At 39.9% G+C, this 16,383-nt stretch overlaps 1 protein-coding gene across 1 annotated transcript in view; it reads left to right on the forward strand.

The window, feature by feature from the left end:
* NIPA1 (NIPA magnesium transporter 1) overlaps window positions 1-14,565 on the forward strand; it is a 50,078-nt gene extending 35,513 nt beyond the window's left edge. Inside the window, exons 4-5 of the mRNA XM_019968692.2 lie at window positions 6,395-6,555; window positions 8,745-14,565. Of these exons, the coding sequence (XP_019824251.1) occupies window positions 6,395-6,555; window positions 8,745-9,256 (673 nt within the window). The 3' untranslated portion in view covers window positions 9,257-14,565. The remainder of the gene's footprint in view (window positions 1-6,394; window positions 6,556-8,744) is intronic.
* The last annotated feature ends 1,818 nt before the right edge of the window (window positions 14,566-16,383 follow it).

Raw genomic sequence — 16,383 nt, forward strand, 5'->3', positions numbered from 1 at the left:
AACACTTCCAAAATCATTTTACAAAACTAGCATTACTATCGGAGAAGGCAATGGCACCCCACTCCAGTACTCTTGCCTGGAAAATCCCATGGACGGAGGAGCCTGGTAGGCTGCTGTCCATGGGGTCGCTAAGAGTTGGACACAACTGAGCAACTTCACTTTCACTTTTCACTTTCATGCTTTGGAGAACGAAAGGGCAACCTACTCCAGTGTTCTTGCCTGGAGAATCCCAGGGACGGAGGAGCCTGGTGGGCTGCCATCTATGGGGTCACACAGAGTCGGACACGACTGAAGCGACTTAGCAGCAGCAGCAGCATTACTATAATTCCAACCAGATAAGTACACTCCAAAAAGGAAATAACTTACCAATATCATTGAAGAATATTGATGCAAAAATTTGTAATATTAGTAAACTTAATTCAACAATACACTAGAAAATCATAAACCATGACCAAATGGGATTTGTATCAGGGATGCAGGGATGGTTCAACATCCATAAATCAATCAACCTGCTATGCCACATTAACAGAATGAAGGATGAGAATCATATGATCATCTCGGTAGATGCAGAAAAAGCATTTGGCAAAATTCCATATCTAGTCATGATAAAAACTCTGAACAAACTGGGTACAAAGGGAACATACTGCAATGTAATAAAGATCATATATGACAGTTTCACAGCTGGCTTCATACTTAACAGTGAAAAGCCAAATGCTTTCTCTCTAAGATCATTAATAAGACAAGGATGCCTACTCTTGCCACTTTTGTTCAACATAATACTGAAAATTAAACCAGAGGAAGGCAAGAAAATGCAATAAAATGCATCTACATGGGAAAGAAAGAAGTAAAATTGTTCCCATTTGGAGATAACTTAATATAGAAAATCCTAAAGACTCTAACAAAAAACTATTGAACTATTAAATAAATCTAATGAAGTTCAAGATACAAACATCAGTGTATAAAAATCAGTTACATTTTTACAGTCTAAGAATGAGCTATCAGAGAAAGAAGTTAAGAAAACAATTTACAGTTGCATCAAAAACAATAAAATACCTAGGAATAAATTTAACTAAGAAAGCAAAACTTGTACACTAAAAACCATTGACATTGATGAAAAAAATTGAAGAAGACACAAATAAAGGCAAAGGTCTTCCATGCTTATACATTGAAAGAATTAATGTTGTTAAAATGTCCATGCTGTCCAATGCAACTTCAGATTCAGTGCAATCCCTATCAAGATTCCAGTGGCATTTTTTTCATAGAAAGAGGACTGTCAACCTTAAAATTTGTGTGGACCTGCAAAAGACAAAGATAGACAAAGCAATCTTGAGAAAGAACGAAGCTGGAGGCATCACATTTCCTGACTTCAAATTATATTGTCAGCTATAGTAATCCAAACAATATGGTATTGGCATACAAATGGACATATAGATCAGTGAAACAGAATGGAGAACCCAGATAAAACCCACACATGTATGGGCGATTAAGACAAAAGTATCAAGAATATGTGATGGAGAAAGGATAGTCTCTTCCTGATAACTGGTAAAGTCCACATATAAAAGAATGAAACTAGATCACTATTTTACTTTGTACACAAAAATCAACTCAAAACCTAAGACCTGAAACCATACCAAAAAAAACCCCAAAAAAACTCCTGGAAGAAAAGTATAAGGAGTAAGCTCCTTGATATTGGTGTTACACATTTTTTGGGTCTGATATCAAAAGCAAAGGCAGCAAATGCAAAAAAGTAAGTAAGAAGGACTACACCAAACTAAAATGCTTCACCACAGCAATGAAAACCATGAACAAAATAAAAAGGCAATTTATAGAATGGGAAAGAATTTACAAATCATAATAGGATAAGGGGTTAATATCCAAATTATATAAAGAACTCAATAGCAAAATGCCCATAAAAAATCTGATGTAAAAATTAAGCAGAAGAAGTGAACAAATATTTTTCCGAAGAAGACATACATATGGGCAACAGGTACATGAAAATGATAGCTTTCGGTTAATGGTGTCAGATTCGTGATCTCCGAAGAAGATGATTTAACTTCAGGACCAGGGACCGGGCTTGATCACTCAAGAGCTTTTGTATAGCAGAGTTTTATTAAAGTGGAAAGGGACAAGGAAAGCTTCTGACACAGACATCAAAAGCGGGCCGGAGAGTGCCCCCCTTGCTACTTTTAGCAAGCTGTTTTATGTCTGTTAGAAAGCTATGAATCAGATAAGAGAGACACCTCAAGGGTGACGGAGTTTCACCAGGCCCCTCTCCCACAGTATGCGTTTTTGAGATTGAATGGCACGAGGTATGTCATCTCTCAGCCGTAAAATAATTGATATGAATACTGGTTTGTTGAGCTATTATCAGCTAAAAGTTAGTCTTAGGTGAAACTATTTTGAAGAAAGGCAAATTCCAAAGCAAATACATAGTTTGATTAACATAGCTTAAGAAAAACATTTCCCTAAGAAAAATGCATTGGTTAGCTCAAGGTTTGAGACAAGTTAGGTTCAGGTGGAACCAGGTGTTTTGGCAACACAGAATTTTACAAGAAAAAATGTGACACTTGTAGTTTGTTTCCTATTGCAGCTTAAGGGAGAGATAAAAATTGTCTGACACTTGCAGCATATTTCCTCCGTTTGGAGACCCCTGGCCTTCCTGCCTGTTACCCTCTCAGAAAAATGCACAATATCATTAGTCATCAGGGAAATCCATATCAAAACCACAGTGAGATACACCTCACACCTGTTAGAATGACCCATAAAAAATAAGCAAGAAGTATATTCAAAAGCAGAGACATTACTTTGCCAACAAAGGTCCATCTAGTCAAGGCTATGGTTTTTCCTGTGGTCATGTATGGATGTGAGAGTTGGACTGTGAAGAAGGCTGAGCGCCGAAGAATTGATGCTTTTGAACTGTGGTGTTGGAGAAGACTCTTGAGAGTCCCTTGGACTGCAAGGAGATCCAACCAGTCCATTCTGAAGGAGATCAGTCCTGGGATTTCTTTGGAAGGAATGATGCTAAAGCTGAAACTCCAGTACTTTGGCCACCTCATGCGAAGAGTTGACTCGTTGGAAAAGACCCTGATGCTGGGAGGGATTGGGGGCAGGAGGAGAAGGGGATGACAGAGGATGAGATGGCTGGATGGCATCGCCAACTCGATGGACGTGAGTCTGAGTGAACTCTGGGAGTTGGTGATGGACAGGGAGGCCTGGCATGCTGCGATTCATGGGGTCGCAAAGAGTCGGACATGACTGAGCGACTGAACTGAACTGAAGTACTGACAAGGGTGTGGAGAGAAGGGTACCCTTGTGCCCTCTGTGCTCTGTCTACTTGTTCATGCATCCACCAGTAGACACTTGATTTGCCTCTACATTTTCACTATTGTTAGTAATGCTGCTATGAACAAGAGTGTACAGATTTATTTTCAAGACCTTGCTGTCAATTGTACAGCATGTTTTTGTTTGCTTTCTATTACTATAAGTTTATTAAGAGTTTATTGACTCTTTCTTGGCATTAAGTTTCTTTCCCTTTCTTTCCTTTTATCACACTTCTCCTTACTCCACCCTCCCATCCTTGCTCCACTCCCCGGAGCCCTCTGGTAGGATACTGCTCCTCTGTGTTGTGGCCCTGATGCCAACACGTAACTTGTGCCTCCATCTCAGGCCAACTGTCCAAGTAGATGTGTGCTTAGTTCTGTAGATCATTTAACTTTGGGAGTGGCCACCTTTTTCTGTACAGGGCCAGATGGTGAACATTTTAGGCTTTGTGGGCCTTGTGGCCTCTTTTAGCTGCTTGCCTCTGCCATCATGGTAGAAAGTAGCCACAGAGCTGACTAACTGTATGGATGTGGTTGTGATCCAGTAAGATGTTATTTACAAAAACAGGTGAAGGGCTGGCTGCCTCGGGCCTTCAGCCATAGTCTGTTGACTCCTGACTTGAGTCAAAGAGCTTCTGTATGCTTTTTGTTTAATCTTGGCTCAAAAGGTAGTAAGCTGAAGTTACTGCAGCCCAGGAAGAGAGGAGAAAGGGTAACCCTCCAATTTTCTGTTAGACACTCTATTTTGTAAAAGTACTGTTTAACTGTACTCTGGTGTAATACTACGAGTGGACTAAAAGATGAGTTGGCCTCATGGTCCAGGATTGTCCCTGCCCCTTTCTTTCATGCATGGCAGCCCCTTCCCCTCTTGGCATCGTAGGCCCACCCATTGTCTCAGGCTGACGCCAGGCTCTTTCTTTCTACTTGGAGCTTCCCACTCCTGTGGTTTCCACCTCTCTGTGCAGCTATTTGGAGCCCCCCAATTTAATATCCAGTTTTGTATTATAGTGGGGCTTCCCAGGTGGCACAGAGGTTAAAGCATCTATCTGCAATGTGGGAGATCTGGGTTCGACCCCTGGGTCTGGAAGATCCCCTGGAGAAGGAAATGGCAACCCACTCCAGTATTCTTGCCTGGAGAATGCCATGGACAGAGGAGCCTGGTGGGCTACAGTCCACGGGGTCGCAAAGAGTCGGACATGACTGAGCGACATCACTTTCACTTTGCGTATTATAATATCCCATATGGTTTCTTCAAATATGTTGCTTATTTTTCTCAACTACACCGCTGGGTCTCCTTGGGGACCAGGGACATAAAGTGCTGTAAGGGAAAAATGGAAGTTTTGACCTCTCCATGACTTCACCTCTTGTTAGCTTTGTGGCTTTGGGTTAAATGCTGATCATTTCTGAGGCTTGGTTTCCTTATCTGTGAAATGATTATTGGAAATAGTCCTGTATATATCTGGGTCTTGTGTGTCCTCCCTATAAGATGTTCCTATTCTCTGAGTGCCTTTGGCATGGACAGTAGCAAATTGACAATGACCAATCCCATGATTTAGAAAAAGCCCAGGTTTCCCAATTCAAATTATATACAGGGAACTAAGAAACACTATTACCAGCTTTAGAAAGTGAAGCAGAACTAAAGAGCCTCTTGATGAAGGTGAAAGAAGAGAGTGAAAAAGCTGGCTTAAACCGAGCATTCAAAAAATAAGATCAGGGAGGGGCCATAGGTAAACCTATGGCTGTTTCATGTTGATGTTTGGTAGAAGCCAATGCAATACCATGAAGCAATTATCCTTCAAATTAATTAAAACAAACAAAAAGCTAAAAATAAGATCATGGCATCCAGTCCCATCACTTCTTGGCAAACAGAAGGGGAAATAGTGGAAGCAGTGACAGATTTTATTTTCTTGGGCTCCAAAATCATTGAGGAAGGTGACTACAGCCATGAAATTAAAAGATGTTTGCTCCGTGAAAGGAAAGCTGTGACAAACCTAGACAGCATATTAAAAAGCAGAGACATTACTTGGCCAACAAAGGTCTGTATAGTCAAAGGTATAGTTTTTCCAGTGATCATATGCAGATGTGAGAGTTGGACCATAAAGCAGGCTGAGTGCCGAAGAATGGATGCTTCAAATTGTGGTGCTGGAGAAGGCTCTTGAGAGTCCCTTGGACTGCAAGGAGATCCAACCAGTCCATCCTAAAGGAAATCAACCCTGAATATTTATTGGAAGGACTGATGCTGAAGCTGAAGCTCCAATCGTTTGGGCACCTGATGCGAAGAGCCAGCTCACTGGAAAAGACCCTGATGCTGGGAAGGATTGAAGGCAAAATGAAAGGTGGGCGGCAGAGTATGAGATGGTTAGATAACATCACTGCCTCAATAGACATGAATTTGTGCCAACTCCAGGAAATAGTGAAGAATAGGGAAGCCTGGCATGTTGCAGTCCATTGGGTTGCAAAGAGTTAGACACAACTTGTCAACTGAACAACTACAAATCACCAGCCTTAAAATTATAGATGTTTTATGAGGAATGTTTTTTCTTGCATTAAAGAAGTAATGTGATCACATTTTAAAAGTAATCACCCAGATTCTTTCTATCATAATTGAATTTCTGTTAGCATTTTGATTTTTTCCTTTTTGTGCACTTTCTTAATTTACTTCATTTTAACATAAGTGTTTTGATCATAAATTACTTGTAATTATTTTAACAACTTTAATATCCTACTTAACATAGTTTTTTTTGACTGTTTACTTTTAAAAATATGGAAGCAATATTGTAATTTTTGGCCAATCATAAAACTTATTTTTCTATCCTGGTATATTTCATATCTACTGAAATAATACCGTGGTATGACTTAAGAGTATCATTATATATTGGCTGTGCATGGAATTGGTATGAAAATCCTGTTTGCACTGAAATAGCAACTTCAATAAATTCCTAATCCTTCTACACTTAAAAACTAATTTAAAAATAAAACGTGACTATAAAGAAAAGGTAGCTTTAATAACGTCTGCAATGAGAAGAAACAGGTCAGATAGTTTGATTTAATCATTTCTTATTTTAAAATTGAAGGTCCATTTTAGCTTCTTATCTTCTGAAAGAAAAGCTCAACATCTTGGGCAAGTTGGGGTGTCTGCTAAGCTGTGCGGGTTCTGTCGTGCTGATTATCCATTCCCCGAAATCTGAGAGTGTGACTACTCAGGCTGAGTTGGAGGAGAAGCTGACCAATCCAGGTAACTCAGGCCTCGCTGCCAGAGAGCTTGCTGCCTCCATCGTGGCTCTCCCCAGGGGAGCTGTACCCTCTGCCCTGCCCTGCTGTGTGGTCTGTCCTCCAGGCCCTTGGTTCCTCTTTGCTCACCACTGTCCATGGCTGTCCCCTGGGGCTGCCCTGCTGACCTGGCCCCTTTGCTGCCTCTTGGGACTGGACCTTGTACGTTGACATTGCCTCCCTGTCCATAGCACAACGGGTGCCAGTTCTGCGGCTCTCCCACATGTTGTTTCCCTTAGGACCACCATGTGTCCAGGCCTTGGTTCCTCCTTCTGTTGTGAAGCTCTCTGAGAGCCAAGGCCTGATTTAATTCATCTTTAGAGACCCTATAGAGCTCCGTATGTGTTTTTTGTTTGTTCTTTGGTATATATTTTTTACCTAGGTTCTCTTTCATTCCTTTTTTGATAACTGCAATCACCACCCTCCCACCCCCCAACACCCATCCCCATGAGATTCAAAAGACGAAACTCCTGCACATTCAATGTTAGTTGCTCAGTCATGTTCTACTCTTTGTGACCCACGGACTGTAGCCCATGAAGCTTCTCTGTTCATGGGATTCTCCAGGCAAGATTACGGGAGGAGGTAGCCATTCCTTCTCCAGTGGATCTTCCCGACCCAGGGATTGAACCAGGTCTCCTGCATTGCAGGCAGATTCTTTACCATCTGAACCACCAGGGAAATCTGCTACACATTCAGGCTCAGCTGCTTTTTCTGATTTTTCCACAAACACAGCCCATGCTTTTGCAATATTTTATAACACCCTTGTGCACACTGCTCTCTCTGCCCTTCACTACCTCTTCCCCTGTTTATAGGTCAGGCTCCCAGACAGCTTTCAGCTGTAGTGTCTTCCCGAATCCTCTCTTGCAGCAGACCTCCAAGGTCCTTTTCCTTACCCTTGGGGAAGAGGGGACTCCCACCACCTGTTTGCTGGCATGTCCAGGCTGTACCCAGCCCTCTCAGGCCCAGTGCCTAGCACCCACTTTACAATCTGGGAATGAAATTCATGGAAAATACAACTTCCTTGTACATATAAATAGCAGTCAACATAATGCCCTAAGAATAATACTTTGGAATAAAATAGAATGCTCAAGTATAGCCACAGGAATAGATACATTAAAGCCAGCAGACCCCATAGCATATGTGGAGTTGCTGACAATCTGGCAGGTGCAAAACAGATGATGTGGAGGTGTTATCTTATTGACTCACTTGGGATTTTGCCATCATCAGTGGGATCTTCTTCTTCTTTTATTATTTTTCTTTGGCTGGACCACACAGCTTGCAGGATCTCAGTTCCCTGACCTGGGGTTAAACCCTGACTCTGTCGGTGAAAGCCTGGAATCCTAACTACCTGGCCACAAGGGAACTCCCAGCAGTGGGATCTTCTGAAATGGAAAATAACTCTTGAAGTACTGAAAAATTCAATATATATTAAATGCTTGCCAAATTACTTTGTTTTATACATAAAACAGGTTCTAGGCTCTGATTATTATAAACATTTTTCAGTTACCTGTCCAAGGTGACATTCAGAAGTTGTGAGGAGAATCTGATGATTTTTTGTTGTGTGAAACTCTCTACACACCTGAGGACCCTTGGCCTCTACGTGTAGCCCTCAGTCCCTGCCACAGCCAGAGACACCCCACAGTTTTCCCTCATGTTCTTTAAGACCCCACATGACTCTCCTTCCCTGCCCTCCCCCAACAGGAATACTCTGCCTAGGGTTTGTTGAATTGACCATCTTGTGGACTGGCTTAAAAAAAATTCTTGAGACTTCCCAGGCAGTCCAGTGGTTGGGACTCTGTGTTTCCGCTGCTTGCGGCATGGGTCTGATCCCTGCTGGGGATAGTTCTGTGTGCCATGCCATGTGCGCAAAAAAGAAAAAGAAAAAATCTCATAGTGTATATGTTGACTTTTAATGTTATAAAATATTACTAATAGAAGACTTATTTATTGACTTGTAATATGTAGGAGCTATGAATTTTTTAATGGTGAAAATAGTGATGGGAAAACATTTTTGTGGAATGAGCTCAGTAGGTGTGGTTAAGCACACCTGGAGCAGTGGAGTGTCCTGGTGACGAGGGCAGGGGCAGGTGGTGGGGCATATGATGGGGGCTGCTCTGCTAGCCCCCCAGTCACTGTGTGCCCCCTCTTTTCCAGTGTTTGTGGGCTATCTGTGCATCGTGCTGCTCATGCTGCTGCTGCTCATCTTCTGGATCGCACCGGCCCACGGGCCCACCAACATCATGGTCTACATCAGCATCTGCTCCTTGCTGGGGAGTTTCACCGTGCCTTCCACCAAGGGCATTGGGCTGGCTGCCCAAGACATCTTCCACAACAACCCATCTAGTCAGCGGGCCCTCTGCCTGTGCCTGGTGCTCCTGGCCGTGCTTGGCTGCAGTATCATCGTCCAGTTCAGGTACATCAACAAGGCCCTCGAGTGCTTCGACTCCTCTGTGTTTGGGGCCATCTACTACGTGGTGTTCACCACACTGGTCTTGCTGGCCTCAGCCATCCTCTTCCGAGAGTGGAGCAACGTGGGTCTGGTGGACTTCTTGGGCATGGCCTGTGGGTTCACCACTGTCTCCGTTGGAATTGTCCTTATACAGGTGTTCAAAGAGTTCAACTTCAACCTGGGGGAGATGAACAAATCTAATGTGAAAACGGACTAGGATGTGACAAGGAATTGTATGGCTTGAGGAACAGAAAGAAGATATGGTTTCTGGTCCTAATTTGATGTGAAGTAGAAGAGTAAATTTACACAAGTAAATGGCTTGTGTTGGAGTTGCTTGTATATGATGAATAGGCTGGTGGAGAATGAGGATGCGTTGCTTAGCACTGGAGTGTGGACTCAGCCTTCTGTTCTCTGAAGTTGCTCTATGGTTGCCTGAGTGCCATCTCTCTCAGATGAGACGAATCTTATGTTCATTGCCATTAACCTGGAAGCTTTGATGAATACTCTTTGCTTTTAAAACACTATCATTATTTAAATAGAACGGGCCTATTCTGGTTAGTGTTTGCAGGGGAACAGATATTCTTATTTAGAAGCTTACTTTGGAAATGGGAGAAGGTGTTGTCTTGAAATCTGACTCTACAGTAAATGTGTCTTTAGTCTTGTTATTTTGCATTAAGCATGTGTAACATTCAGGTGTTCCATCCAAATCAGAGGTATATACATTTAATTGTTTTTAATCCTCTGATGTGTTGACTCTCCTACCCCTGACTCCTAGACATTTTAATTGGAAACAGAGAAGAGTGAATGGATACCATATACTGTTCCATTTGCAGGATGATTTTCAGTAGCTCAAATCAATTTCAGTGCCTTTATCACTTGAACTATTCACTTAATTTGACTATTACTGTGTGTGTGTTCTCTTAAATTAGAATAATGCAACTTCCATGATTATACTTTAGTATTTCACTATTCAAACTATAAATGTTCAAAGCAGTTATAAATTATAGTATTTTATTTATTGGAAGAGAATCAAGATGAAAGACACGCTGGAGTAAGTTGACCCTTTCAGCATGTGTTATAATCCAATGAAAGACAATTGACTAAGTAGCATGAGGTATTTTATTTGTATTCAGTCTAATATAACTGGGATCCAGTATTAAATTTACCCATGTTCTCATTCAGCAAGCATTGTGTCCACTAAGAAGAAATTATTTAAGTTGATAATAAGGCTGTTAAATGAGATAGTACCTGTTCAGTGGCACATATGAGTTCAGGAACAAGTTAAAGGACACAATTAAGCTTAAGTTTGTTGTTGTTTTTTTTTTTGCTACAAATTGGAACACACATAGTTTTAGAAAGAATTTCTAGCAAAAATGAAAACAGTTTAACCATCTCCCTATTGTTTGAGATGACAAAGCACTCTGCAGTCCCTCACCCAGTCTCTCATTAAACTTCTGAAATGCAAAATAGCCATGAATTATCCCAGCATTTGGATCAAAAGAGGTCATTTGCCTGTCTATAGTAATCTTCCATGTGTATGAAATAGTAACAAGGCACAGAGTGACGCAAATATTCATCAAGATATCTATATACTTCATCTGCAATATTGTTCACCCCATCCCACCCTGCGAGACTTGTGGGATTTCCCTACCAGGGATTGAAACGGTGCCCCATGCAGTGGAAGTGCAGTCTTAACCACTGGACCACCAGGAAAGTCCTCAGGGCAGTGTTTTGTCTAAATAGGGAACTAAGCCAAGTTGAAAAATGAGATTGAGTAAAGTGATGGGATTGACTTGGTGAAGTAGAACATGGAATTTAATAATACCCAGTTAAAATGACTAAGGAATGTCAATAGAAAAAAATGTATTTTTTTTTTTTTTAGATAAAAAGAACATCTCTAAAGACCTAAGGGATAGTTCCCTAAAGTGTTGAATAAAGAGGCTACATAAAACAAGGATAGAGCAAAAAACACCCTTATGAATTAAAAGTACATTGGATGATCATGAGTTGTCAGTGAGCTGTGAACTAACAGCAGCAAGATTATTTAAAAATTTTTCTAAATCTTATAGTAATTGATAGTTAATAAATGCTCAGAAATCCATTACTCTTTTTATCAACTCTTGAAGGTTTGTTTTTTATCATCAGTATTTTTAGGAATACAGGCCTTAATTTATTGAACTGAATTTTCTAAAAATGTAGGTGTATAAATAGTTTCCTAGGTAAGGAGTTGAGATATTCAAAAAATACATGTGGCTATACAAGTATCATAAGAAAGTTCATGGAAATTACCTTTTTTTTTGGTTGCAATTCACATGTGAAGCTTAGTTTATTTAAATCAATCTATTGATGTTCCTGATTGCAGTTAATCCGTGGTTATTCCATAGATACTTAGAGGTGATATTTTCTGGATTATCTCCCTATGATTTTTTTTTTTTTTTTAGTAAAATAAAAACTCGAAGTATAAACAACTTGTCGTCTCTTGAAGGTGGTAAATTATAGTGAATAGTTAGACTCTTCCAAATTTATATCTGTTTAGCAGATTACTTTGGTAGGATGCACAGCTTTTCTTCCAGTGGAATGCAATTCATATCATCCATTGTATTCCAAGTGTGACTGTAGCCTGGAAGTAATTGACATGACCAGCAGTCTAACAGCCTACTTTTCAAGTTTGACATACAGCATATAACTTCTGACTTACAGTATTTATTTTACAAATCTGTTTTTATAATTTATTTGGAATTAAAAAAAATAAAAGCTTTAAAGAGAAAGGGAATAGGTCTTACAGTGATCTTTCCAAAAGTAAACATTTTCATTATTATGCTATTCTCTGGGTTTTATCTTTGATAAAACTAAGGAAAAAATTGTCCATTTGTTTTCAAGCCTCCTGTAAAATCTTATGTTTGTGATTAAAACTTGCACATTTACCTGGATAGATATCTAAATAGGCCATGTCTCTCCTCTCTTACTTGGACAATGCCTTGTTTTCTCCTCTGAATCTTTGCATTTAAAAAGATTGCTTCCTGTTCTGCTCAGTGGTCAAGTGTAGGGCCTATTAAGGATTCTAACCCAAACCCAGCACCGAGATCACCCTGAGTACTTTGCTGTTCTATAGGACTGCTCCATCTCTGCAAAGAAGAATCCGGAGAGGAAGGGCAGTCTCTCCGCTGCCACATGGGGAGCAAGAACTCCCCACAGGTGGGTCTTCAGGGGGTATCATCACTCAGATGTTATTATGGTCTTTTCACATTAGAAAGTTAGTGAAATACACTTTGCTGCTCTTGATTCAGCAATAAGAAATATTCTTTCAATTCCTACTTTTCAAGCCAATTTGTTATCTGCAGTTTTATTTCCAGAAGTTGATTCTAGGTGTAGTCAATAGATTGATCTTTGGGTTTTTCTTTGGGTTTCTCATCTGATAGAAGAAAGTACTATTAAAGTAGGCAGTCACCTCTCATCTTCCTTCTTCATTGACCTCTCAGCTCTTTGTAAATACTGTGCTCACTTCTAGAGGCCAGTTCCTAGACATCTGTAAAGTGCTTGAGATGCACCGTCTGTAGGCGTGGATGAGTCCACGGAGACTGAGGTGTTTGTTGGTCACAGGCTACTGTCGGGCTGCCTAATTCTTATTGGGAGATGATACCTCTCTTTTCTGAGCTTCTCAACTAACGCAGAAGAGCAATCTGCAGAGCTCTGCCCATCACTCTTCTTTGATGCCTGCTTGATCCTGACTTAGAATTCCTGGGACTGAGTAGGAACCTGCAGAGAGAAGAAGCTTTAGTTTAGATCTGTTCATGACTGATCAGTTGGCTCCAGTGGTCTGATGAAGTTGTCCTTAACTGTGTCTGACACCATGGAAATAGTTCACCCATCAAGCAGGATTTGATGGAATCTTGGTGTTCTACCTTCTCAGGGACCAAAAATGTAACATTAACTCCTTAGCATTGACCTTCCTCTCAAAGACATGTCTGTGTTATTAATAGTTTTTCATATGTTTTACTCATAATCATAGCTAGAGGTCTGTTAGTTTGAGTTGGGAAGAGAAAGACCAGTTTGTACACCAGTCACACCATAAAACAGTTTATCATATAAAATACCTCAACTTTCTGTATTCCTCACCTCCGCCTCAAAGTTGTACTGGTGATAATTTTGAGGGTCTATCCTTTAGCTTATAGGTGAGTTTTCACATCTGGCCAGATTCTTATACCTCCATCATATACTTGAATAGATTAAGAAATATAGGAATGGGAACAAGAATTTGGCCCAATTTCACAACTCATTTATTTTCATACATATTTCTCACATGCTGTTAAATGCAACAAAAGAATTATATTTTAAAAAAGTGTAACTTTCTGTTACATCAAAAAATACTGTCTAGTGAAAAGTTGATACTCAGTAGAACAATGATCATGTAAATAAACATCTATTTCAAATGTACCCAATATGATAAAAAGCATAGTCTAGGCCCCAGAGCATGAGCCGGGAGGATTTATTTGTTATTTTCTCTATTTTCCTCTGAATTGTGCAACTGTAGGTGAGTCACTTAACCTTTCTGTGCCTCAGTTTCTCTACCTCTAAAGGGTGGGATGGGTCTCCATATCTGCGTAAGAGCACTTGCATGTTTAGCATATGCTGGTCACCTCAGACCAGAGCGCATGTACAGGACTCCTTGGGAGTGATGGACTGGGCATCCTGTCTGCTCAGGACCATGCAACTTCGAGCACTGAGTAAGCAAAGGAAGCACTGGGTGTAAAGCTTGCATGATTCTATGAAGCTTTAATTTTCCTTTATTTTTTTGTTTTAAAAAGAAGGGTTTTATATATTCTGTTGTAAAATATGGAAATTAAACAAGGACTTTAAAGAGCTGCACTGAGAGATCACATTCTGATGGTGTGATGAGCTTCTTTGACATTTCACAAAGGTGTATGTTCTGCAGAAGAATCAATGACCTGTAAACCAGATGAATTCTGTTGTGTTTACTTTGTAATGGGTGATGCTGAACTTCCTGCTTCCGAGCGGCTCAACCCTGACCATGAACTACCTGACACCAGGTGGATGTCAGGAACTCCCAGACCATTAGTGCCAAGGGTCACACTGAAAAGCGCAGAATCTCTTTATTTGTCAGACCATAAAAATTTGCCCCCAACCCCAACCTCATGTCAGTGTTTTTACACTTTGGAAAAATTTAAGAGTACTGTTTTTCAGTAGAATTCCTGAGTGTTTTTGCCTCTTTAAATAATTTTCTTGTAAAATGGAATATAATTGTGAAAGAGGAATAAAACTAGATAAAAAATGTAAAATGTTGGTTGGTTGCATAAAATTTTTTTCATGTAAATGTATCAGGAGAGCTTCCAATTGGCACACACACATATTTGTCAATGACTAATACTTGCTTATATTCTGCTTTATAGAAGTAGTCATAGCATGTTGTAATTGCCTTATGTAAATAAAAGGCTATTTATTAAGTTTTCCAATAATATTTATTAATATGTATGTGTTTTAAAATAAAATAACTTATTTCTAGCTGAACACTCGTTGCTTTTTTGCCCTTTACATGAGAAGTTTGTGTGGTCTCAGGTTCCATATCATCTTAATTTCTCAATCAGATGCTTCCCATTTTCATCATAGAAACAAATAGCCCAGGTCTCCATCAGGATGTAAAATGTCCACTCATGCATATCTTAGGACGCAAATCTATGATGTGTGAAGGAATTCACCACCCAGTGACTACCTTCTGATACAATGAAATGATGTATTAAAGAAAACCATTTGTATTTTAATATGTTAATGTCTTTTACATGTTTTTGAGGTATATAACACATTTTAAATACATTGAAAATTTGAGAATCATAACACATTTTAATAGTCATCAAAAATCTTGTCACTAATCTTTATTAGTATCCTAATTTTATTGAATGAAAAAAAATATTTGAGCAAAATACTTTTCCTTAGGCTCTATCCAAAAAGATTTAATTACTCACATTTTGATCACAGTATATCTGTATAGAAATCAGGAAAAAACATTTTAAGAAACCACCAAATGGATAACTGTTTCTACATAGGGTTCTGGGATGAAATGTGTAAGTGCCAAATTCTTCAAAAACTTGCCTGGGTTGGTTACTATTACAAAACTGTTAGTTGTAGCTGGTAGCCAAGTATACTACTATTGAACCTGAGCTCTATATCTGAATTTGAGTAGAGAAAATTAGATGTGCTCCCCAGTTTCCACTTCCTCTGTTGATGAGTTATATTCCTGTCAGCTGACCTTTAGACATCACATGCCAGCATCTTTGATGTAATATTAATCACACCATATTTTTAACCTCATATCATAGGTAGTTTCAAAAAGACTTTTTGTTTTGGAAAGCTGAGGCACAGTCAAGAAATAGAGAAATAAACAGATACCTGTATCTATATTAGCAGTTCAAAGAAAAAAGGTATTAATTCCAGCTGAAGAAATTTGTAAGTGTGGGGTTTGGAATTGTGCCATGGCAAGCAGGATAGGAGAGATGCCAATCAAGTAACAAACACAACAGATCCATGTAAAATAATTGAGATAATGGGCTGGAAGGTGGAGGAAGCTCAAATTAGGTTGTCTGTTTATAAAATGGAATCATTTTATTTTGGGTGAAGATGTCTGGAGGATCTCAGTGTTCTTTCCCTATTTTGGCGTGTTTATTCACTGTTGGTTTTCTATTGCTGCTCTAACAAATTACCACAAACTGTGATTTATAGCTACACAACCTTACTGTCTTATAGTTGTGAGGGTCAGAAGTCCAACACAAGTTTAACTGGGCTCAAGTCAAGATGTTGGCAGGATTACATTCCTTTTTGAGGCACTTGAGGAGACCTATTCTCTGCCTTTTGCAGTTTCCAGAGATCATGCACATTCTTTGGCTTGTTTCCCTTTCTCCATCTTCAAAGTTGTTCTCTTCTTCCACTGTCATATCTCATTCTTTGACTCTGATACCCCCGCCTCCCTCTTACAAGGACCCTTGTGATTATTTTGGGCCCACCTGGACAATCCAGGATTATCTTAAGATGCTTAACTTAATCATACTCACAAGGTTCTGAGGATGAGGACTGTAGATATCTTTGGGGGGCCATAATACTCCCCACCTGATCCACTCAACATTTCATCAAGTGAAGCAACTGTTAAAAGCCAACATCTGATGGCAACCCACTCCAGTATTCTTGCCTGGGAAATCCCATGGACAGAGGAGCATGGTGGGCTACAGTCCATGGGGTTGCAAAAGAGTCAAACATGACTTAGCAACCGAGCACACACACAGATGTGTACAAGTTTTGAAGGATTCTGTGGTTATTTCTTAACAGTGTCATATGCTC

The sequence above is a fragment of the Bos indicus genome, chromosome 2, assembly GCF_029378745.1.
Source record: "Bos indicus isolate NIAB-ARS_2022 breed Sahiwal x Tharparkar chromosome 2, NIAB-ARS_B.indTharparkar_mat_pri_1.0, whole genome shotgun sequence".
In the NCBI taxonomy this organism is placed as follows: domain Eukaryota; kingdom Metazoa; phylum Chordata; class Mammalia; order Artiodactyla; family Bovidae; genus Bos; species Bos indicus.